The sequence below is a fragment of the Alosa pseudoharengus genome, unplaced genomic scaffold (assembly GCF_046254945.1).
Source record: "Alosa pseudoharengus isolate Yale_2024_CS ecotype anadromous, Long Island Sound unplaced genomic scaffold, YU_APseudo_1.1 YU_APseudo_1.1_scf_18, whole genome shotgun sequence".
NCBI classification, from domain to species: Eukaryota; Metazoa; Chordata; class Actinopteri; order Clupeiformes; family Clupeidae; genus Alosa; species Alosa pseudoharengus.
In genome coordinates, this window is record NW_027468650.1 from 31,242,128 (window position 1) to 31,266,568 (window position 24,441).

Here is a 24,441-nt window from a genome sequence, read left to right on the forward strand (position 1 = left end):
AAATTCTTCCCATCACCACGTAATTAGCACTATGTGTGTGTCTCTGCTAGGGAGAGAGTGTGTGTGTCTGCAAGGGAGTAAGTGAGTGAGTTAATGTGTGTGTGTGTGTCTACAAGGGAATGAGTGTGTGCGTGTGTTTGCAACGGAGTGAGTGTGTGCGTGTGTCTGAGCGTGTGTGTGTGAGTGCGAGAGTGAATGAGAGAGCATGAAGCAACACAGAGCAATCACCCAAGATGTGATCATGATTATCCACGTTTTAAATGCAGGTTAACGCCGTCGCTAAGCCAATATAATCTAGCCCATAATTTGCTCTCGGTGCAGGAGGCACCGAATGGTACACTGCTGCTCATGCAATCTCCTTCCTCTTTTTTTAACAGTCATAGACTGGAGCTGGCTGTGGAACAGTCCTGGCACCCACAGCTGGGCCGAGCTTGAACCACATGTCAGCCAGAGTCGGCTGCTTGCTGAAATAATGGGTAGCCTATTCCAGTTTTGCCCGGAGTTCACCTTGAGTTACCTTGAGTTCATTGGCACTGTCAAGTTTATGGTGTTCATTTTCACCACAGCCACATCACGCAATGTGTCAATAAAATTATCTCTGTGTGTGTGCACAAATTCCTCAAAGTTTTAAAGTGTGTGGGTGTGTGTGTGTGTGGGTGTTGGTATGTGTGCAGTGCAGTGGTATAGTATACGTTGTAGTATTTTTCTCACAGCCACATAGGCCTATACATACATACATATGTTTGTGTGTGTGTGTGTGTGTGTGTGTGTGTGTGTGTTTGCACTCCCTCTCATTCTCTCTCTCTCTCACACACGCACGCATATGGGGAGTCTGTGTGTTTGTGATGGGATGGACAGTGCTCTCCTTCACTTGGGGGCTGAGTGTGGGCCTGTGGTGTGCTCTGGCCCGTGGCCCTGCAAAGCACTGTGGGCCTTTTCGCACAGTCGCTCCTCAGTGTGTCGTGAGCAGCGCAGACCGCTGAGCCAACTCGTGGTGGATTAGAAAAATGTTTGCGAAACCATAACCCCAGCATTCTCAGTTCATGCGGCTCGGTAATCATTTCACCCCCCCCCACTCACACACACACACACACACACACACACACCAATCCAGTGCGCAGATCTACTGGGAATAATCAGCATACTGAACTATGTGACCTCCCGTCTCCAAACCGAAGTGAGCGATTCACTGTCCTCACGCACATGCATATGCACTCGCGGTCCGTCTCTCTCGCTCTCGCTCTCTCTCTCTCCCTCTCCCTCTCAGCGAAGCCTCTCTTTGGCCTAATCCGGGCCATTTCATTCCCAGCCACAGGCAGCCCTGATGGAACGCACCCAGGGACCCTGCTCTCGGCATGGGGCAGAATTCAAACCTGTCCTGGCTAGCTCACATTGCAATTGCGGTGCGGCACCGAGAATGCTAACTAAGCTGTACTGCCACGCAGATTTCATCCTCCCATTTTTATTGGTTTTCCTGTGACTTGGCTCACTGTGGCAACACGTTTCGCAGTGGACAAAAGCCAGAAGGGGGGGGGGGGTAGTGGAATAAGACAGACTGCGAGAAATAGGGAGAATAAGGGGAGCTTTTAGACTGCTTTGAACTGCCCATTGTCTCTCGAGCTCCTTTCATGAATGACCGGTTGGCTTTTTAGGCTGCATCAGCTGGGTCGCTTATTTGCAGCCTCCTCATAAGTGGCTCTCGTTTGAGCCAGAGAACCGCCACCGCGAGACCCCTTGACCTCTCCAGAGCTGCCGTCCAGCTAATGACCACCGGGGCCTTTGGCTCAGAGGAAAATGTAGCCGCCAAATCCCGTCTGGTGCATTCATTGTCCCTGCGCTACAGCATAACTACAGCGTTGGTCTCTGGTTGAGTAAGAACCAGGATCTGAATGAATACCAACTGCTGTACTGGAGACCGTGTTGTATAGCCTACAAAGAGAGGTCACCAGAGAAAAAAATAAAATAAAGAGTTGACATCCTTTTGTCATGTTCCAAATTGCCCTCCATACTAGCCGACTACCTGCTTTGGAGGTGTAGCGACACAAGAGAGCAGCCATAGATAAATGCTGTGGGTAGTTTTATATGACCCCAGGTGGTTGAGGCTTTTGTTAAGTGCCAATCATGGCAGCCACATCATTGGCCCAGGTCAGCAGGGGCTCGGAGGGCATGGAAGTATGTGGTGGGGAGTGTGGGTGGCACGCGGGTGGGAAGTTGGCTGCGGTGGCACACAACAGTTTGCCCAGAAAACCTCAGCCATTGTCTCTCATGTGCCTGTACCAAGGCCACAGCTTCATGCTTTGAGCGCAACGTGGTATGTGTGTGTGTGTGTGTGTGTGTGTGTGAGAGAGCAATGTGATGGGAAAATCGAAAAGCTCCTCTGGTATAATCATGAAAACTTCACAAAAAACAAGATTGAGATCCTGTCTTTTCTGTAAAGGTCTTTCCTTGTCCCTAAATCCCATTAATCTGAAAATTGCCCCCCACCCCCTTCTTTTTTCTTCAGAGGTTGTTTGGCAGCTGTGGGTCCAAGTGAAAGCTCTTATAGTGGCCTTTTTGTCCTGCTCCTTTGAACCTCCAGGACCTCTCTTCTTTCCCGGTCTCTGCCCAATATTATTCCTCCAGCTTAGTCCGGGCTAATACAGTGAAGGCTAATTTCAAGGGTCATTTCCCCTAATCCCTAAAAACAATAAGGGATGCAGAACAATGTATTCTGTAGTGTCCCGGCATGGCCATGAATAAAGGCCCTTTGTGCCAGTCGGCCTTGTACAGAAGTCTGCATTTGTGAAACAGATGTGAGCAATTGACAGGGACCGCTGTGACTTTGAAGCATTAAATTTAGTTATACGTTTGGAGACATAACTGTGTGAAACTGCTACACACACACAAACACACACACACAACCACACATCCATAACTGTTTTCCCCTAAATATATTTTGGACTTTGAAGTGCTTTGAAAGTAGAGATCTTTTTTTGCCGATCTGCTTTTGTGCGTTCCGTTTCCAGTTGTCAGCACGCTGTGCATGTGATCCTCTGAAGTACTGTTGTCCGAAACAAGGCAGAAGTGTGTCTTGTTCTTCTCCTCAGCGCATGTGAAATGCAGGCCTCTCGCTGACCCTCATTTGCTTCCTCTTAGTGTGGTTTAAATGAGGGACTGAAGTTTAGGGTCTGAAACAAAGATACTCTTTAACTTTATGAACATGACCATAACTACAGAATTCAGTGGAGTCTTTAACATGACAAACTCTTAAAGTACGATTAATGAAGGGTTTTTGAATGGATGTCTGGACGTGTGTGTGTGAGAGAGGGTAAGAACAAGTGTCTGTGAGGGAGAGAGTGAGTGTGTGTATGTGTGTGCATGTGCATGTGCACGCATATGTTACTGTTTATGTTTATTTATTTAAAAGGGACAATGTACACAAATAAACATGCTCATTTAAATAAGCCCGGTAAATATACCAGATTAAGCCACTAAATATAGTTAACTAGTTTTCATTTGTGTGTGTGCTCATGTGTTTGTGTGATGGTGTGAGTTTGTGTGCACGCGCATGCATAGTGTGTGTGATTTGTGTGCGTGTGGGGGTTGTGTGTGAGTGGACCATGGGCCCAGCTGGGCCGATTCTTCGTTTTGTGTCGGTCCCTGTGAGCTCCACGGTCCATGGCATTCCTGACTGGCATATTCATTACAGGCTTGGGAGAGTGTGCCTGCGCTTGAAGACCCAGCCTGGGGGCAGAGAGAGAGAGAGAGAGAGAGAGAGAGAGAGAGAGAGAGAGAGAGAGAGAGAGAGAACGAGAACTAGCCCAGCCATACTCGACGCCATTCCGTCGTGTGCAGGAATGGCGTTGATGTCTACACTCTAAACCTCTGGGTCAGGTGTGCTCTCAGTAAAGTGCATTCTGCTGTGGCTTTTAAAAACAGCAGTCAATGCGGTCATTATCAATCAGAGGTCAACATGTGGACTCGTACACTCCTGTTGACTGGTGTGCTCCTAGATAAAACAGCTCTTCTGAAAGCCTTGCTTCTTAAAAGGTTATGGTTATAAGATGTTTACTACACAATCTTTTGTTGGCAGAGAGGTGTTTGGGGCTGTAAAGCATTCTTGACCTTCAAAAATTGCTGTAAAGCTTCTAGCCAAACCAAAAACGTACACAGTTTCTAACAAAGAACCCATCAACGGGAGGTTCTTAATAGAATTCCATATGAATTATGAAGACAGGCTAAAGAATTCTAATAGGATTCTAGAATGCTCCATATTTACGAGTTGTATGCAAATCAACAGCTCTTCTTGGTCCTCTCCTCCTCCTCCCTCGTTCTCGCCTCGTTACTCGGTTGTCTTGGCGACTTTATGGACTGCTGTTCTTTGTTTGCTATTGTCTCATGGAAACCGTGTGGTGGCACGGTAACGAGATCCGCGCAGGTTTGGTGGCTTGTGGTTGGAACCTTGTTTTGTTAAGCGGCCGGGGTCGGTGGAGGTCCTGAGCGAGTGGGTGGCAGAACAGCACTCAGATTGATGTAATGGCCTCCGTTTTAATCCCGCTGACTTACATTTTCTCCGATGGAATAAGGGTGATTAAAACAAAACAAAAAAAGAGAATGAAAAAAGGAGAGAAAAAAAGCATAATTCACGACTCCCATTCAAAGGAAGAAAATAGAAAAGTTATTTAGGGGGTTTACCAAGTTCTAAAATTACTGCACTGAGTAAACGACTGCAATTGTGTCTGAGGTCGAGGCTCTTCCAGCTTAATTTTGGCGTCACAAAGAAACACATGACCTCATTTTGTGGCACTGTATTAGACTCCTTGGCCAACTGTTTTTGGGAGAATTCTAGCTAGCCGTGTTAGTGAGCCTTTCTATAGCCTCAGTGCATAATGAGCCCTTCATTTTCAAGAGTCACGTAAACAGGGTCTTTGCAGGGACTCTTTGCCTGTTTAATTCAATACTGGCTGGAATCTAACAACTTGGAGTCACTGTTGGGATCTGTCTCGCATGCTTGCCCAATGGGTTTTGGTGTGTGTGAGTGTGTCAGTGGCGTGCCATTTCAGAGAGTGTGTAGCCTATGGGTGTAGACTGGAGAGAAAGACCGTTAAAAAGGCTGTGTCCTTACTATGTGCCTATTGCTGTCTGTGTCTGTGTGTCTGTCTAGCGGTAGAGTTTCAAGAAAATGTGAGGGTGTCCTTCCTGTGTGTGTGTTGACTTTGAGAGGGCACTGGTTGGGTCCAAGCCTGGATGTGAGGTTCTGAGTGGAGAGGGGTGGGTTAGGATGGGCCTGGGGTAGGTGTGGGGCAGCTGGGGGAGGGGGCTAGGGGCAGGGGGAGTAATCCGGTATGAGGATGTCTGGACCCAGCCAGCCCCTAGCACCGTGGGGTTTGTCCAAACAGCGCCAGTGTTTGTACAGCGCTGTCAGGATGACTGCGCTTCGGCTGCCCGTGACACTGCCTGTCTGAAATGCTGCCACGTCCAAAAAAGCACTTAGAGGCTGACTCGGTATTTCACTCGGATGAAATTCTCAAGAGTGTAGGGGATAAATGAACTCTCTATGTCTATGACCATTTTGACATGTTAAAGAAGATTAAATCACTGAATATGAACTGTTCAAATGTAAAAACTGTAGGCCCAACTAACCTGACCTGAAGGTGAATTGAGAAGGAGCTGCACAGCTGTGATGTGGGTAGCGCGTACACTTTCAACCTCTCCTCCCCCTCAAGCCCAGCAAATGAACCGCAAACGGATTATTGCTCTCGATTGCCCCTTAATAGTGTTAATGAAGCCTCCCAAAGCAACTGGGCCCAGGATTAATGGGTCGAGCTTGTGGTGCTCACTGGTGTGAGGGGGTGTGTGTCAGTCCATCTGTGTAGATACATGTGGAGACTTCAGTGTGTGTGTGGGGGTGTTCATGTGAGTGCTCATGCATGAGTGTGTGTGTTGAGAGATTTGAGTGTGTCCTCATGTGTGCTCATGCATGAGTGAGTGTGTGTGTGTGTGTGTGTGTGTGTGCGTGCATGCAGAGGGGTGAGATGTGAATAGCATTAAGCGGGGTCTCAAGTGTAAAGCTGCCCAGTATCCTGATACGACTCATTAACCCAGAACAGGCAACAGCCACCGTATGGCCTTAAAGTGCACCCACATATGGCCTTTAGACAAAAGCCATCATTGAACTCATGAATTAGCATCTAATCTAGGCTTCACGCATTATAATCACATATGACCATCATTTAACTCATGAATTGCTATCTAGTCTATACTTCATACATTATAATTGCATATTTCGGTCACTTAAATTATGCATTACCATATGGTTTTTACCTCATGCATTATAATCGTGTATGATCAGTTGAGATGAGTAGATAAGCTGTTTTGTGCTGTGGTTCATTGCAGTGATGACATTTTTAGTTCATGAAATGCCATACTAAGGAAAGAGGCTTTGCTCAAAATGTTCATGCCAGAAAACAAGATTTAAGTTTGTATGTGACCTTTCTGAATTTGCCTTGCTTAGCTTTCACATCTGTGTAAACACATGTTGAAATCAGTTTCTTACTTACAAAGTCTACAATACTTTGATCAGTCAGGCTGAGGAGAGGAGCGCATGTCTGTCTCCCAAACCAACTCCCAGAACTTCAGTAGCCCAAACCCGTAAATAGCATAGCGCTGTCATTTTAACCTGTCTTTTAGAAAAGGACACTCCCAAGTGTGGGCCCCGGTGATAGAACAGGACACTGATGAGGCCAGGGGCAAAGCACTGTGTCTGTGTAAATTTGTGATTGGCGTCTGAAGCCCGGGTTTAACGCAGTGGAACCGCCTCCCCCTGTTCCGCCCTGCTGGAACCCCCACCCCCAGCTGCCCTTCTGCCCCCCCCCTTCTCCACCTGCCCCCGACCCCTCTCCACCTCCCCATAGATGTCAATCATGGCTACACCAGCCCAAAGCCCCCGATGAGTGACAGGCCAGAGGTGGGCTGTGATGGGCTGAGATTCGTGCAGGGGGAGGGGTGGAATTCCCGGGCCAGCCAGTGGCGGGAGGTCCCTGTGTGCGTGGAGTGGAGTGCCAGAGCTCGGTTCCCCTCTCCCCTCGGCTCCCAGAGAGATGAGTGAGTGAGCGAGCGAGCGGCCGCTGCTCTCTGTCATCGCACGCAGGAAAAGGAGCGTAGCACGCTCACGCGGGCCCCACTCTCGTGAGGTGTGTGTGTGTGCGTGAGTTTGTTTGTGTATGTGTGTGTGTGCATGCGTGAGTGTGTGAATGAGTGTGAGTGTGTGTATGTGAAAGAGACTGAGAGAGCGAGAGAAAGAAAGAAAAGAGACAGCAAGAGAGAGGGAGAAAAAGAGGTAGAGGTGCATGGCTTTTGGGAACAGCATGAAACTCAGTGGAGACATTCAGGTGAGAAGCATTCAGGAGCTCGTGTTGCATTTGAAGTGATGCTTTTTGACTGACCTAGTGTGCATGTATTGCAGTACTCAAAACAGTAGGGGTGCATGTTGTTGTCATCTGTGTTGAGGCTTTCTGCTCAGAGATCCGTGCCTGCTGAAAAGTTTCAGAGACTGTCTATGTACATTGCAAATCACAACCGTGAATCCATGCATGTTGATTTAACTGTTCATTCTGTCTTTGAATGGATTAAGTTATTGGTCTCAGGTTGACATCGATAGCTGCGTGTGTTTTAGTTCTTTGGTTCGTAGATGGCTGTACATATCTGTGACGCTTGGGTTTAAAAACAGATGTAAAGTGCTTTCTCAGATTCAGGTATGGTAAAGCGCTTGAGCAGATCCTGGAACTGTCATTTGTTTCATGTCAAAGAGGGCGAGAGGAAGAGGCCCTTCGTCGAGTCCTTTCCATTTCTTTCAGCCAAGAGAACATTTGTTTTTATATTATGACTTTGAAAGGAAGTCTCTTTCTACCCCCCCCCCCCTTCTCTCATCTCCATCTTCTGAAACACTCACACACACACACACATCTTTCTTTCATTCTCTAAAAATCTCTCTTCCTCTCTCTCTTGTGTCCACAGATACTTTGCTGAAAGCTCCAGATCCCCCAGTGGTGTTCAGCTGTTGCCCTGCTCCCCCTCCCCCCCGTCCCCTTCACCTCTGCCTCTGCCCTCTGCCACCATGAGGTCTGTGAGCCTTGGTTGGCTGCTGGCCCTGGGCCTTATGCTGGCCAAGCTGTCGTCCTCGAGCGCCTTCACCACGCGGGGTCAGGGCCTTCGCGGCCGAGTCCAGCGCGACCGCCGCAACATCCGGCCCAACATTATCCTCATCATGACCGACGACCAGGATGTGGAGCTCGGTAAGGCCAAGATGCAGTGCCTGCTGATGACGGAGCTGGATAATAACATGTGATGGTGAAACAATTCTAATCCAGTCATTGCTCCTCACGGTGCTTTAGCTGTCCACTCTGTGTGTGTGCTCCAAAAAAAACAAAAACAAAACAGTTATCTGGGCTATGTACACAGTCCAAAGCAGCTTAGCCCAAGCCATAAACGTTGACCCTACGTTTAATGTTTTTTGTAGCATGATAGAAATGACACATCATAGCAAGTGTCAATTGAAGATAAATTGTAACAGTAGTGACCAGACGGGAATGGAGCATATGTTCTCTAAAGTGTCATGACTACACGGACAAGAAGAGAAGACAAAATTAGAAATAAAAAGGAGAAAAAGAAATAAAAACTCTCGACTATTGAACACCACCATGATCCACAGGGCTTCTGAATCAGGCGATACATTCACCTTCACCATCTGGGTCATCATCACTAGAGAAACTAGACGCAAAGAGGCTGGAGAAAGGGGGCTTGATGGAGTTGGTGCATTTAGGGAGCGGAATAGCGGCAGTGCAATATGCAGTAATCTCTAGAGGCCTCGAGCCTGAGGAAAGACATGCGAAAATAAACACTACATCCTCGAGTTACATTTACTCAGCATCGGGAGGGGTCATGTGTAGTGTGTCAGTTTGCCATTTCCGTGATTATGCTATTCTGTTGTCCTTCCCAGTGAGTGCTTAATGTTGGACTGGCCTGGTTTTATTATTAATAGTGGTAATATGTTGCCAAAAAAAGGTCTTAATCTTCAAAAAACGTCTTGATAACACCTCTAAACACATCACACATTAGCCTGTTTTTGCTTTTTACAAAGACCGGCTGCTTTAGGTGTTTTCATATAACTGTGCCGTCAGAGTTAGGAAAAAATGAAAGGCGCTTTAGGGGGTGCTACTTAGTTGTTATTAAATCAAATTCCTCTCTCTTTGAGAATATAACGATGGAAGGGCCCCGCTTGGCTGACCACATTCTCATGAGGAGATGGAGGCTGCCAGTTATTTGCATTCTAATCTCCAGTGACTCGATGCGGCCTAATTTAAATATTTGAGAGGAGCTCTGCCTCAAAGACTGAATCATGAAACCACAGAACCACAGCGGCAGTACCATAAGGCATAAGCAGGCTTTTTTGTGTAAATAGTTTGGTGGTGGTCATAACTGGTCTATGTTTCAATGACGCGGAAATGTTTGGTGACCACACGGTATATTTCATGATGACTTTTGCGTCCCTTGAGAATTTATGAAAAATATGTTGGGGTTTTTCTCCCTCGGTTTTCTCATTTGAGAACTTTGACATTTTGAAGTCTCTTGATCCAACACGGTACAGTATATTGAATGAGCATGTGAAATCTCCCAGAAGTACAATGCAGTAAGTTACTACTGCTAGAAACAAAACAAAAAATCTGACATTCTGGACATTTACGGTTGTTCACGTCATTTGGCAAAACGCTTTCATCCAAAGCTCACATTAGATAAATGTGTGGTCTCCCAGAGGTCAGCCCCAAGACTTTTTGGTTTGATTTGAATGCATGGACGACTGGCAATGAAAAGACCACCAAACTGTCATACTAACACGGAGTCATCCATTGGTCTTCAGGCTCCTTGCAGGTGATGAACAAAACGCGCAAGATCATGGAGGACGGCGGGACGACCTTCACCAACGCCTTTGTGTCCACGCCCATGTGCTGCCCGTCGCGCTCCTCTATGCTGACGGGGAAGTACGTGCACAACCACAACACCTACACCAACAACGAGAACTGCTCCTCGCCCTCGTGGCAGGCCCAGCACGAGCCGCGCTCCTTCGCCGTCTACCTCAACAACACGGGCTACCGCACTGGTGAGAACACCCCCCCCCCCCCCCCCCCCCGCTCACCACCACTGTGTTTAGTCTCTGCAGAGAAGCAGCTGTGTTTTGGGGATTAGCTCAGATGACATTTTAAAGCAGGACACAGAGATTACAGGGCAGATACAGTTACCTCAATTTTTCAGTGCACATAAATCTAAATAAAATGTCTTGTATGAGATCCAAACGTTATATTTTTGGTGGCACAGTATATGGTATAGTAGCAACGTGTACTAATTAGTACTTTGCATTTTGAAGCAATCTATTCTAGTGTTTGGAACATTTACTCATTCTCTGCATATACCACTATACGGTTATTCACTGTTTAGTGCACTTTGTGGTGAATGACTGGGTGTTCTGGACACAGCTTGGGTCACACAGGCTCTGTGCCCTCTTCTCTGGTGCCATGGTACATGTGCCCTCTTCTCTGGTGCCATGGTACATGTGCCCTCTTCTCTGGTGCCATGGTACATGTTCCCTTTTCCGCCCATTCTTTGGGTCACTGGAAAGTCACGTCCCGGTTGCCACGCATTCCTGAAAGTCCAGTGCAAACGTAACGGCTAAGCTTCAGTCTGCCCGTCTGGTTTAAAACAACCAAACATGGAAACCGTGCCCCGTGGTCTGTCCCCACTCACCAGCCAATATGTGTGTGTGACTGTCTGACGGCCAGCTCGCCCACTGGATTGAAGCCTGCGGCCTCCAGCGCTGCCTGTGGTTTCAAGCTGATATGTTAGTCTACAATTAGCTTGCTGGGCTAGACTGGCAGCGTGCCCGGGCCATTTTTGGGGGAAATGTTTTAGCATAGCGTAAAAAAAAAAAGAAAGCTACAGAGAAGAGAGGGAGAGAAAGAAAAACATGCACAGGTACTTTCAAAAGAAACCATATCTAGAGAGGTGAGGCCATTAAGGAGTGTAGGCGGGAAGGAAGAGGGATCCCCTAGCGTCCATGTTTACCAAGGGCAACGCACACAACAGTTTACCACACTGATTATGACTTCCAAAAAGAACGAGAAAAACAAACATTAGGCTTATCCGTTCCATTGTGGCGAGATAAGTGAGGAGACCAAAACTATGAGAAGCATTCTGGAGAAGGCTGTCATTTCTATCTGCTGTCTTTACCCATCACATTCATGTTTGTCTCTTTTCTCGTCTTTCCGTCTCCCCTCAACAGGCTTCTTCGGGAAGTACCTCAACGAGTACAACGGCAGCTACATCCCGCCTGGGTGGCGAGAGTGGGTGGGGCTGATCAAAAATTCCCGTTTCTATAATTACACCGTTTGTCGGAATGGCTACAAGGAAAAACACGGGGCAGATTATGCCAAGGTATGTACCCAAGGGTCCTCCATTCACACACTGCAGATTCGGTTCCAACAGAGGGCACTTATTAAATCCAACTTGCTTCTTTGTTTGAGGTTTAATGTCCAATTGCTAGGTCTTTCTTTTTGCGCACTAATTCCTAGTTTGCCAAATCGCTCATAATCCTCTTCTGATCTAAAGTGGTAGGAATTTGGGGGAAATTAAAGGGGTTGGATGCTGAGTGTTGAGTGTAAGTAGGAACAGCATCAACTGTGCTTACGTCTTTCAAAGTTGCAAGGCTTTAAAAAAAAAGCAACAGAAAAAAAAAACACCACAGTGTTCAAAAACAATAGGACACAAAAATGCCCTTAGGGCAAAGCTGCTGAAGGAAATTGCTACCTTATTTTTTTCACAGTCGTTTTTCAAAAGTGGATGTTATGCTACTGCCTGTACATTGAAGACTTTTTGGCAGCCTGCAGAGCAGAGCGAGTGGGGAAACATTTTGTTGTCCCTGTGTCAGACCCACATGGATATGAACAAAGTGATAAATCCGTGTTTGAGAAGTTTATGCTTAGCATGGCGTCTTGCTCCCCGACTCCACAGCGTTGCGGACCACGGAGGCTGTCAGAGAGAATTTATTTTCCGAGCCCTGACGCTTGCCAACGTCCTCCTAGGTAGCGTAGTTCTCGGGGCATGTTGGAATTTGAGGAGAGGTTTCTTGGTCTGGGCACAATTTGCCCTGGCTTTCACTCTTTTAAATAGGGTCGTTGGAAAGATGGGTAAATAAATGTTTGGCTTGGTGCTCACATGTCAAATGGCTTGCTTGTTGAATAAGACGAAGGTGTAAAGTTACCCACAAGTCTGAGAGGCAACTAAGGGTTCATCATATAGGATCTGGAGACTTTCCGTACAAGTAGACCTCAAAACCCACCACAGGAATACTTCAATTATAAAACAACTTTCAATAAAGAACCTGATTGACGTCAGGCTTGATTCATTTTGAGACTAAATAACATTTGTTAAAGAGAATGTCGGAAATCAGGTTTTAGTAAGGGTATTTATGAAGCCTGTGAGAGAAGGAGAGTAACCTTGAGGATAGTGACATAAAACCATGGCTTGGACTCGACTGTAATAGGACTGTCCAATGCACTGTGCCAGACGTTCTGTCTTCAAAATCAACAGAGCTCCTTAAGAGTGCGGCTAGGCAAAGTGACCACATATAAATGTCCCTGACTCAACAATTCTCTGAGCGTGGTTTATATTGCGATTTTATTGTCCTCCCATTATGATCACCGTTCCAACATGTTTTGTTTCGCCCCCGAGTCAAGATTTGTCCTGACTCACCAGATCAAGGCTGTGCCTGGGTCAAATGCAGTCATCAGGATTTTTGAAAGAGATACAAAGTTCTCAAATGTACACTTATTTAGTTTTAAAAGCATGCGCTGGAGGTTCCTCTCCACTTTCATAGTGTCATTGTAGAGGATTCATTTTTTCGTTGTCTACAAGTTGTTTAGTCTTTGCGGGATTTGCAGCGCCCTTTCCCAGACTCCCCATATGAGCACCACATGCATGGCAGGGTGGGGTGGGGTGCCTCTGCAGAGGCGCACTTGAGCAGCGAGACATTTACGGGGTGCAGAGGGCCTAGAAGGGCAAAGTCCATAAGCAGGCCACTTGAACAATAGCTGTAAATCAGCTTGGGCCTCCATAACCCCCCCCCCCCCCCCTCCTCCTCACCCTCAACACCCACGGCTGCCTGCTGCACTGTTAGTGTTAGTTTTATCTTAGGTCTGGGGCAGCCAGGGCCAGGTGGCTTTCCCATCAACCTGAATGGATCAGGTCACAGCAGCCGTGGCTGCTTGTAGTGCATGCTGGGGGGGAAGCAGGGGGTCCAGGCTTGCTTTCCCCCCACGTTATTGGGCTGGGGTGGGGGGTCACCTCCAGAGGCCTCCTGTGCATTCCTGACCGTAGCCTCGCAGTAGGGGCGGAGAGACCTCGCTGTTGCCAAAACACCATTCTCAGGGCCGAGAGTCGCAACCTTCTCTCGTCAGCGAGTGTTGGTGTCAACACCGGGTGTCGTATCCAATGAGGCGCCATGGCCCCATGAAGTCACACGCAATGTAAAAGTCCTTAACGGAGGCAGTGGCCTACCTTGTAGGTGGTATGTGGGTGACATGAAGGGGCCAAGCCGTGATGAGGAAAAAATGTAAGCACTTCCACAGTCTCACTGTAATCCCTTTCATTGCCTTGCTGTGCAGGAATGTTTCATTTTGAGCTTGACCCCACCAAACCCCCAACTCCTACGCCCCCCCTAACCAACCTCTTTTTTTAAACAGGACTACTTCACGGACCTGATCACTAATGACAGCATCAACTTCTTCCGGATGTCTAAGCGCATGTACCCTCATCGGCCGGTGATGATGGTGATCAGCCATGCGGCACCCCACGGACCTGAGGACTCTGCTCCACAGTACTCGGAGTTCTTCCCCAACGCTTCGCAGCACATGTGAGTGACAACCTCTCGGAACATTCTAGAACCAGGGTTCCAGAACTTACCTGGAGTTAAACTCTGTTTAAAACGTAAACTCCCATTAAAACTCTCAGTTTTAACGTATATGTTTGGTAACATTTAAACTGTATTTAAACATAATGTTCTACAGCGCAAGTACAAAAGTACACAAAGTACAAAAACAACAGCATTCCCTTTCAGGTTTTACCCTGTTACACAACAACTACAGAATTGTGACAAGTTCAGACAACAGAATAATAGGGATGGCAGTTGATTTTAATGTGTCTGCATTTATGTGACAGTGGTTTTATGACAGACACGACTATAAACGTACGATAACGTAAGCTCTGCAAATGAGTTCATGATGAGGCTAAGCTTAAGAACGAGTAATGTCGATGACTGTTTTGACAGGTAAATATAACACTGTTGAGTTTGGAATTCAAGGGCCCCATATTTTGTCTGTGTATCAAGTCGAGTGCACCCATCCTCCCTCCAGAGATGACAGCAGATTGGAATGTAGCTCTCTCGAAACGACTTTACCACCACGAAAAATTGGAATGATTTATCATCCAAGAATACTCTTGGCACGTCCGCAGTGAGCCGGCCAGGGGATGAGGTTTTTATGGAGTGTCGCTCGCCATGCCAAGCCCACGGTGGCTTTGCGGCACTATCATCACTGACTTATGGCTGGGGATCGGAGCCCATAGGCTGGGCCATGGCACCGCTCCCACTGTCCTCTGGCTTCCATGCTTTTAGAGCGCAACCCCCAAAGACTGGGAGATAGCAATCATAATCATACACACAGCCCAGCTTGCACTCTTATTCTTTTTTCCCTTTCCTCCCTTTTTCCCTATCCTACCCTCTCTCTCTCTCTCTCTCTCTCTCTCTCTCTCTCTCTCTCTCTCTCTCTCTCTCTCTCTCTCTCTCTCTGTCCCCGTCTCCCTCTACCTCCTTTCTTTCCCCTCGCCGCTATTATTTTAGCCCCTGCTTCCTGGAGCACTTCCCGACCTCCTCCATATCAATCAGAGCTTTCACTCGGCAGGTTCAGGGATGTGTGGAATGCATTGTTTGTTCTAGAACACCCTTTGTGATGTTATTAATTTATTTTCAGTGTTGGCCCGCACTCTGAATGGCTTGCTCCGGGGCAAAGAAGGGGGCCCCTGGGAGGCTCTCGCTGACTGGCATGTTTTTGTGGCCCAGGGAATGCTGCCCAGCCAGTTCCTTCAAGGGGGGAAAATGGTGGGCAGATGGCGGGGTAGGGGGGAGAGAATGGCACGAGGAAGGGGGGGAGGGGGGCGACTCCATTGCATCCGACAACGCTTACAAGCGAACAGCAAAGTGAATGGGAGAAACGTCAAGACCTCACTCCTCACTGACTCGGTGCCAAGCGCAAATTTAGAAAGCGTTAATGATTCATTCATCAAGGGCACAGCCAGGGCGACGTGCTGGACAAGTCTATTAGAGGATTATTTCAAACTGGAAAAGCACACAGACCCATTTGTGCCCGCCACAGTGTTTGACCTGACAACTGATATTGCTCATTTGAAAAGCATTCAGGCCAAATCAAACAGCAATTACCTTGTTCAGTGGGAGCAGAGGCACGTTTTATAAACATGCCCATTCGCACACTAGTACTAGATATCAAGCAGTTTTTTGCATGCACTCTTGCTTTGGGTAGTTAAAGCCTGTGTTCCTTACAGGATGGACAGTGGGTATCAGGTGTGGCTTGATGATTGCTTTTCTCACCTGTAGCAGTGAGGCTTCCCTTAAGACCCACAATACTGAAAATAACTTCAGTATTTTCTTGCCAATAATGGCAGGATTCAGTGGTAATCACCAAAGATTATAGAGTAGACCTCATTAAAAGCACCCTATTAAAGGTACACTTAAGAGAATAGTAAGTTAAGCTATTCCTCTTGTGATGTGAACAAATGATTTCGAGCAGTACTGCCATATCAGTGGATCTCCAAAACTACAATCCAAACCTGCAGTCAGCAGGTGCATGGCCCAAAAATATTGTGGTTCCATAAACAACACCGTCTCCTCTGTTAACTTTGTTTTTTGTTTCCCACTTCAAACATGCAGTGAGTTATTGGGCCCCTTCTGTCCAGGGGTCATTAGAAACTTTACTTTGGGCCTGACGGCTGTGGAGCTTTTGTTTGCTTAAGCTTGTGCCAACCCTCAAATGATTTCTCCTCGCCAAGAGGCCAGAGACTCTCAGCTTGGTGAGAGAAGAGATGGACAGAAAATCTTGCAATCTTCTTTTTTTGTTTAAATAAACACCTAACAGGGAGAATTGGTACATCTGCTAGTGCAAACATATCCAGAGACGGCTAGTCCAGCGTTGTTGCTCCTCAAACATTTTGGACAGCATATAAAACTCACAGGCACCTGTGGGCGTAAATGATATGACAGGGGAACATGGCACATACTTGAGTGCAGGGAGAAAGAGCGCTGATGCCCACTCATGCCCACTCTGCTTCTCTCCTCTGCCCTCCTGCCCTCTCCAGCACCCCCAGCTACAACTACGCGCCCAACATGGACAAGCACTGGATCATGCAGTACACCGGCCCCATGAGGCCCATCCACATGGAGTTCACCAACTTCCTGCACAGGAAGAGACTGCAGACCCTCATGTCTGTGGATGACTCCGTAGAAAAGGTTGGTGGAGGATTTCCTTCCTGCTTCCAAAATGGTTGATGCTGAAGCTTGATTGTACTTTTATTCTTTCTTCCTTTCATTCTTTTATTCTTTCTGTGTCTCTGTCTTGCTTTCTTTGTTTTATTGTGGTGTTTACACAGTATCGTGCCTCATTTGTAAGTTGCATTGGATAAAAGCATCAGCTGCATGAAGAAATATAAATTATTCATGCATACTGTATACAGTAATGCAAAATTGACTAATATGGACACCCTTTGTTTGGTAATGTCACTGCAGAATATAGGGCAAACATCCAGGCGTCTGCTGTGTTGACTGATGTGACTGTAAATGTTGATTTTGTAGATCTACGAGGCGCTGGTGGAGACTGGCGAGCTGGACAACACTTACATTATCTACACAGCTGATCATGGCTACCACATCGGGCAGTTTGGGCTGGTTAAGGGGAAATCGATGCCTTATGACTTTGACATTCGAGTGCCTTTCTTTGTGAGAGGGCCGAATGTAGAACGGGGAGCAGTGTAAGAACAACTTATTCATAACACTTTCATTAACACATTTAAAACTTCATTCACACATTTATATTTGCAGTGTTAATGTCTCTACTGGATTTTTAAACAGTTGAGCACTTTATTCCCCTACCTGTGCAGAAATCCCCATATGGTGCTGAATATAGATTTAGCCCCAACTATCCTGGACATCGCTGGACTGGACACCCCCTCTGACATGGATGGGAAATCCATTTTGAAACTTCTGGAACAAGAGAAAACTGGAAACAGGTGATTTAATGAAGAAAAGCTGTTGAGTCGCAGAGCGTGGGCATTGTGCAATCACTAATGCCTATATGTTTGGCATGTAACGCTGAAATTCCATAGAGGGGAGCAGGAAAGAATCCCTAATAAGTGAACACACCATAATAAAATGTGTATGTGGCAAGTAAATATGAAACAAATTGAGCTAATTAAATTCCAAATCAACTTTAAAAAATACCATTGTGTTCTTATTTTCAGATTCAAACCAAACCGGAAACCAAAAGTGTGGAGGGACACATTCCTGGTGGAGAGAGGGTAAGGCATGTTCCTTGGGCCTTTTTCCATGTTAGACACGTCAGGGTAGACATGTTTGACACAATTCTTCACATTTCATTTAAGCGGTGGTATGACGACCACTTTACTTGTCTTTTCCACTATGTCATAGCTTAGTTCTTTCCACTTTAAGTGTAACGTGAATGAAGACATCCTGGTGTATCAGACTCTGAGGTTAGCCTGACATGTTGATAGACTTCCCATAATCAGAGCTAATCCTTTGAAAGTTAATGGGATAAACCTGAAAGATTAAACAAAGGTAGAAGTAAATTAAAAACTTTTGATGGTGATTCTGGAAAAATAGGCTTTGTTTTGAGGAATTCCTTTCAAGAAGCAACGCCCAGGCTCCGGTTGCCTCAGTGTCCTTGCAGCCAGAGTCCGTTTGAATTTCAGTGGGCTACTGCGCCAGAGACGGGCACGTTCAAAATAAACAAACCTGTCTCCAATCCTTCAACTAGTTTATGGGATTAAGTTACCTGCAGCATGAAGGGAAGTCTCATTGGTTATGAGCTCAGGACATTTTGCATCGCTTGAGATAAAAGAGTTCACTGCATGGAATCAGGGTCATGAATGCTCGGCCCCAGAACTCCCTTGTGCACTGGTGAAGTGTTCCTAGTCTCGCCGCACAACCTGCACTAAATATGAACGCATCTATGCATGCCAAACAGTTTGGTTTGCTGGCCCCTTTTGGAAATTCTTTACTTCGGCCGAGATGCCATAACACCACAGGCTGTTTATGTGTGTGAGAGAGACAGACCGAGAGAGAGAGAGAGACAGACCGAGAGAGAGAGAGAGAAAGAGAGACAGACCGACAGACAGACAGACAGAGAGACAGAGAGAGAAGCGAGCGGCTCATGGCAGAGTAATCTCCTCAATCTGTGTGCGTGCCAGCTAAAAGCCCGGGGAGACTACGGAGCAGTCGCGGGACTGACATTCTTCCTGTCACCGCGACTGTCTGTGTGTGCGTGTGATATCATATCTTAATGCCTGCCGGCCTAACTGCCGCTGCAGGCCTCATCCCCTCCCTCTCTTTCTCTCTGTCTTTCTTCCCCACGGTTTACAGAGAGACTGCCAGCAGATCTTTCAAAGCAGACTGAGGGAAGTAGTAGATGGCAATAAGCGATCACATGGCATCTCTTATGACGCAGATAGAATCATTATACCTGTGCGTTAAATGAATCAGTGACCAAAATCCTTCACCATGTTTACTCCAAAAGAGCATGAATCTGACCTGTTTATGAGAGCTGGCATGATTATTTCCAGTGTGTGTGCAGCTAGATTAAAGTGTTTGGCCACCTCGATAATTTATTTTCCACAAAACAGTGCAAGGGGGTAGGACTGAGCCAGAATACCCCCCCAACACACACACACACACACACACACCAGATATTTGGCTTGCAAAAGATGACTGAACGTCAGCATGAAGCAGAGAAGGCAACCACAGTGGCGGTCGGGGAGACAGATAGCCGTAAAAAGTTCAGTGGGTTTTTGTTGTCCTTTGTTGCCAGTTATTTCAGCTCGTCCTGAGAATGCAGCTGGTTCCCCTCGCTCGCTCACTCGCTCACTCACTCACTCTGTTAGGGTGGGGTAGAGTTGGGTTTAGAAAGGGGGGGGGTTGGTGGAGATGGGAGGGTGGGGGGTGGGGGGGCTTTGGTTAGCATGTGGGTGAGTCAGTGCCAGGGGGTCAAATGACTTGGCCCTGGGTGGATGAGTTGAGCGCTGACCTGGGCTGGCTGCCCGGGCTTTCCTGGCACCCAAAGCCACAGAGCCACTGCCAGCTCAGCTCGGCTGCGAGCCGCAACCCAGCCGCCCCACACTCACCCCCGCACTCTCTTTCTCTCTTTCTGCTCCCCACTCTATCCCTCTCTCCTACCTCCCTTCCCCCTCTCTACCCCCCCCCCCCCCCCCCCACACACACACACACACACTCTCACACCTACACACACCCTGTCTCTCTCTCTCCAGTAAAATCCTGCGTAAGAAGGAGGACGGTGGTGGTAGTGTGAGCACCCAGCACACCAACAGCCTGCCCAAGTACAAGAAGGTGAAGGAGGCATGCCAGCAGGCCGAGTTTCAGACGCCCTGCCAGCAGCCAGGACAGGTACGGAAAACACACACACACACACACACTCACACACACACACATTTGTTTAAAAACCTCTGCTACAACAAAAGATCTCGGAGGTCTACGATGTAATGTAATGGCCCGTGCCACCCTGGAAATGTTAAACACTTCCAGACTTGTGCTTCACTCGGAACTCAGGGGAATCCCTGCTACCTTTCCTTGCGATCTGATTGGTTTAGAAAAGAAACTTGAACCCCTTGATTTGAGGGGACAAGTTTACAAAACTGCCCACTTCACTGAGATCTGTCTGTAAGTGAGCACTCTCATCATCAGGCGTGTGTGTGTGTGTGTGTGTGTGTGTGTGTGAGAAGTGGAGTGGAATGAGCCCGACGTCTCAAGGGATTAGAATCCGCGTCAGCGTCTGCGACAGGCCTGAATGAGCACCACACACATGTAGACACACACACACACAGCCATAGACGTACAAACATGCCCTCATTGATACCAGCACGCACTCACACCCACAGACCACACAGATACACACCAACAGACTGCAAACCACACTTCACCCTCACTCTTGCTCATACACACACACACACACACACACACACACACACACACACACACTCACAAACATACACATCCTCTCGTATAGACAGACGTACATATACCCACTCATATAGACAGACAAATGCACAGAGACACACACACACACACACACACACACTCACTTCTCATACTGCCCAGACATGGGTAAAGTGGCTCTGCTCCGCGCCGTCTGTCCGCTGAGCTTTCCGTCTCGCTCGCCGGCAGCCCACATGAAACGTCGGGAGAGCCGCGTCGGGGCCGCCTGGTGAAGCGAAGTGAGATGGTGCGGTGGAATGGCGTTCCACCCCCGCGCTTAATGCAACTATTTCCACCACTTTGCTCTGTTCGAGACCATGTCTCGCGGTGGCGGCTTGGAGCAACATTTGAGACCCATCTCGGCATAGCAGCCGTCTCCTGTCTCGTCATAATTCAAATTGCCATTTACAACAATTGAGGTGTAATTGGAAATTGGTGTGTGTGTGTGTGTGTGTGTGTATGTGAATGTATGCACAAGAGGAACTAATTTGCTCGCAGTTTCCTTTCATCAGAGCTTGTTTAACGGGGCAGTAGGCCCATTCTCCACACACACACACACACCCTCCCACACACACACACACACACACCCTCCCACACACACACACACACACATACACACACAACCTACCCCTTCCCTTTTTAACACTAAGTGGTAGGCCTGTGAATCAGCCTGAGCTGAACAATACAAATTGTTCCAATTTCAGGTGGCATTAAAGAGGTAGACAGGGTTTCAAGGGCCACCGCTAATGTGAACCAGACAGCTTTTATGACCTAATAAGTGTTTGCATGTAGCACTCAAACTGGCCATTTATCAAAGGCAGCCACAGGCCCATTTATATGAAATACAGGACCCTGTGTGTGTGTGTGTGTGTTTGTCTATACATGTGTGCATGTGTGTGCGTGCGTGTGTGTGTGTGTGCGCGCGCCTGTCTACATGTGTGTGTGTGTGTGTGTGTGTGTGTGTGTGTGTGTGTGTGTGTGTGTGTGTGTGTGTGTGTGTGTGTGTGCGCGTGCGTGCGGGCTGCTTGTGTCTAAACGCTCCGCCTGTAAGTGTGTGTGTCTGTGTGTGTGCGTGCCTGTCTACACGTGCGTGTGTGTGCGTGTCCTTCCTGACTCGTGTGAAGGTTATGTGTAAGGGTGTCACATAATTGAGATAAATGATGATGACTTGCACCTGGCGTTTCCCTTTTAATTCTGCCTCCATTAAATAAACCTGAATGGCACGATCCAAGTCCAGTCCATCCCATCTGTTCCCTGCGTCCAGCCAGAAAATATGTATGGAGGATCGGGTCAAATTCGTCCCACCTCCACAACGGATGACTCAATCCCCCTTTGACCAGGGACACCTGCTCCTACCGGGGGCTCCCAACTCAAAGGGGGGTGGGGGGCAGTAATCCACCCCAAAGAGGAGACCTCCGGAGCACTCATATTTATAGCCCCCTCCCCCGATAAAGTCAGGCATCCGACCTGTATTATTGTGCCGTGGCTTCCGCTGGCTAAGCTGTTCATTTCAGAGCTCAAGGCAAGGAAGCCCCGGGTAAGGCCTCCTCTCTCCAGCCACTGGCCCCGTTCCCAGGCTGCAGCTGGCGACGGTGACGGGGGCAGGAGCCGGGCCCCATCTGGCCCGGGTCCGGGGCTCAGTCTCGCCGCTGGTTTGGATTTCCTTTCGTAACGTGGGAGAGTTGTTTACGGTCACACAACTTGCATCACCCACAGCTATGTCCATCCCAGATCGAGGAGGACGTTGGATCAGATTTCAGACAGTGTAGCCGGGGGCTTTCATGACCAAAGGCTACTGGCTTGGTATTTAATCCTTGTCACTGTTATGTATGTATGTGTGTTTTTGTGTGTGTGTGTGTGTGTGTGTCAGAATACACACTCAGTGAGGGCTCAGTCTGGTTCTGACAGATCAAGTCCCAGCTTGTGCGGTCTGTTGTGTTCACTCCCTCCATAGGCTATTCCCCTGATAGCTCTCTGTGGCGTCGAAGTGGAATGTGTGTGTGTGTGTGTGTGTGTGTGTGTGGGCCCTTAAAAGCTCTCAACTGAGCCTCTCCTAACAACTGCTGTTCATCAGCGAATGACCTGAAGTGAAGTCAGTGAGGACATTCTGTGTGCTTGTTTGTGTGTGTCTGTGTCTGTGTCTGTGTGTGTGTCTGTGTGTGTGTGTGTGTGTCAGCACTCATTCCTGTTCCCCACCCATTCATGGACTTGGAAGTGCAATTTTCACCAGGAAGTATGACAGAAGGCAGTTCACCTCTGCATGAGAACGTGTGTGTGTGTGTGTGTGTGTGTGGGTGCCGTTTGTCTGTGTTATGTCTGTGTGTCCAGTAACCCATGCGAACCAGTGAGTGACTAAAGACAACAGTCAGAAACCACCTTTCACAGTGGAGCCGCCTTCTCGCCGCCTTGTGTATCTCGGCCACTCAGCCGTGCCTGGAGATGCTAATGTTCCCAGTGGCTGCTGTATCCCCTCTCCTCGCCTTCCCTATGCTGTCTCCTTCACTCCTCTCCTCTTCTCTCTTCTCCTCTACCCTCTCTGCTCTTCTTCTTAACTCTCCTCTTCTCCCCTCCTTTCTCCTCTCTTTCCCTATCCCCTCTCCTCTGTTCTCCTCTCTTCTCTACCCTCTCTGCTCTTCTCCTTGACTCTTTTCTCCTCTCCTTCCCTATCCTCTCTCCTTCACTCCTCTTCTCTCCTCTCCTTTCTTTTCCTCTCCTCTCCTCCCCTCCTCCTCTCCCGTCCTGTCTTCTTGCTCTCTAAGCCTGGGAGCCTGCAGATGGAGATATAATATGACTGTCAGCGGAGCGCTTCGCAGGAAATCTGATCAGGACCGTGGCCATTGTTTGGATACGGTTTCCCACAGTCGTGAGCAAGCGTCTGAACCGCGGTGCAAGCAGGAAACGCCTTGACTGCGAATCCAAACAACGAGCCAGAATCACAGATTACATCCAAATTAAACTGTGGATTTTTTTGTCTCTTTTTTTCAGGGGATCTTTTTGGTCTGTTTTGTTGGGGTGAGCCAGGATGCTCATTGAGTTGGCTGTTTAAGTACTTTAGCGCTCTCACCCCCTTTTAGGCTGTGTGGATGCTTGAGATCTTTTAATTGCGGACACTGAGCTCATCCCTGTCAGGAAAATGGATGGGTGTTTGGACATCAAACTAACACCTACTGTGCACTGAGCATTAGTCAGACGTTCCACCACACATAGACACCACCCACCTCCCCATACGCTCGCCCTGGAAAAAAACCACACACGGCCCAGTTTCAGGAGGAGGAAAACATTCATTCAACATCTCAACAGCACATCCATCACACGCCTCTCATGTTTTCTCTCTCTCTCTCTCTTTCTCTCCCACAATGACAGAAATGGCACTGCATTGAGGACGCGGGTAAGTGGCGTCTAACAAAGTGCAAAGGCAGCCTGAAGGACCAGGGCTCCCGGAAGCGCGCCCGGAGCCTACGCTCACGCGGCAGCAGCAGCAGTGCCGCCGGTGGCGGTGCCGGTGGAGGAGGTAGCAGCGGGCCCTACGGCAGACTCGAGGAGTGCGACTGCGGCGACCGCCCCTACAAGGCCGAGCGCGGCCGAGGCCGCAGGCAGATGGGGCCGAGCGGCAGCAGCCAGCGTGAGTGGGTCGGGGAGGGAGCTGGGACAGAGCTGGGCCAAGAGGGGGGAGGGGGGAGAGAGTGACCGGGCTAAGGACTGGGGTGGTGGCTGAGGATCGAGGAGAGAGGAGAGAAAGAGTAGAGGGCTGGGGCTGGGACTGGGGCTGGGTGACTGGGGCTGGTGGCTGGGACTAGGGCTGGGAGACTGGGGCTGGTGGCTGGGAGACTGGGGCTGGGGGCTGGGGCTGGTGGCTGGGGCTGGGTGGTCCCTGAGCGGCTTGCGGGCGTGAGCATGAGCTGTTTAAGGCTTTAGCAGTTCATATCTGCGGCAGCATCAGGGGCGCTGGGTCTGGCGGCTTTGTACTCCTGGCCAACGCGCTAGCCATGATTAAGTGTTTCACTTCATTAGCTATGCAATGTTAGCAGAGAGTGTGTTTTGCGCTCAGTACAAAAATGTTGGAGTCA

At 48.3% G+C, this 24,441-nt stretch overlaps 2 protein-coding genes across 4 annotated transcripts in view; both read left to right on the forward strand.

Moving 5' to 3' along the window:
• cunh8orf34 (chromosome unknown C8orf34 homolog) overlaps positions 1-7,087 on the forward strand; it is a 175,464-nt gene extending 168,377 nt beyond the window's left edge. Inside the window, exon 17 of the mRNA XM_076291170.1 lies at positions 6,772-7,087. Within this exon, the coding sequence (XP_076147285.1) occupies positions 6,772-7,087 (316 nt within the window). The remainder of the gene's footprint in view (positions 1-6,771) is intronic.
• The window catches only part of sulf1 (sulfatase 1), a 49,575-nt gene that overhangs the window by 13,773 nt on the left and 11,361 nt on the right, over positions 1-24,441 (forward strand). For all 3 annotated transcript variants that reach the window (XM_076290916.1, XM_076290914.1, XM_076290915.1), the window contains exons 2-11: positions 7,996-8,273; positions 9,896-10,135; positions 11,312-11,463; positions 13,770-13,939; positions 16,453-16,603; positions 16,946-17,121; positions 17,251-17,379; positions 17,611-17,667; positions 19,651-19,786; positions 23,738-23,996. In XM_076290916.1, coding sequence (XP_076147031.1) covers positions 8,096-8,273; positions 9,896-10,135; positions 11,312-11,463; positions 13,770-13,939; positions 16,453-16,603; positions 16,946-17,121; positions 17,251-17,379; positions 17,611-17,667; positions 19,651-19,786; positions 23,738-23,996 — 1,648 coding nt within the window. In that variant the 5' untranslated portion in view covers positions 7,996-8,095. The remainder of the gene's footprint in view (positions 1-7,995; positions 8,274-9,895; positions 10,136-11,311; positions 11,464-13,769; positions 13,940-16,452; positions 16,604-16,945; positions 17,122-17,250; positions 17,380-17,610; positions 17,668-19,650; positions 19,787-23,737; positions 23,997-24,441) is intronic.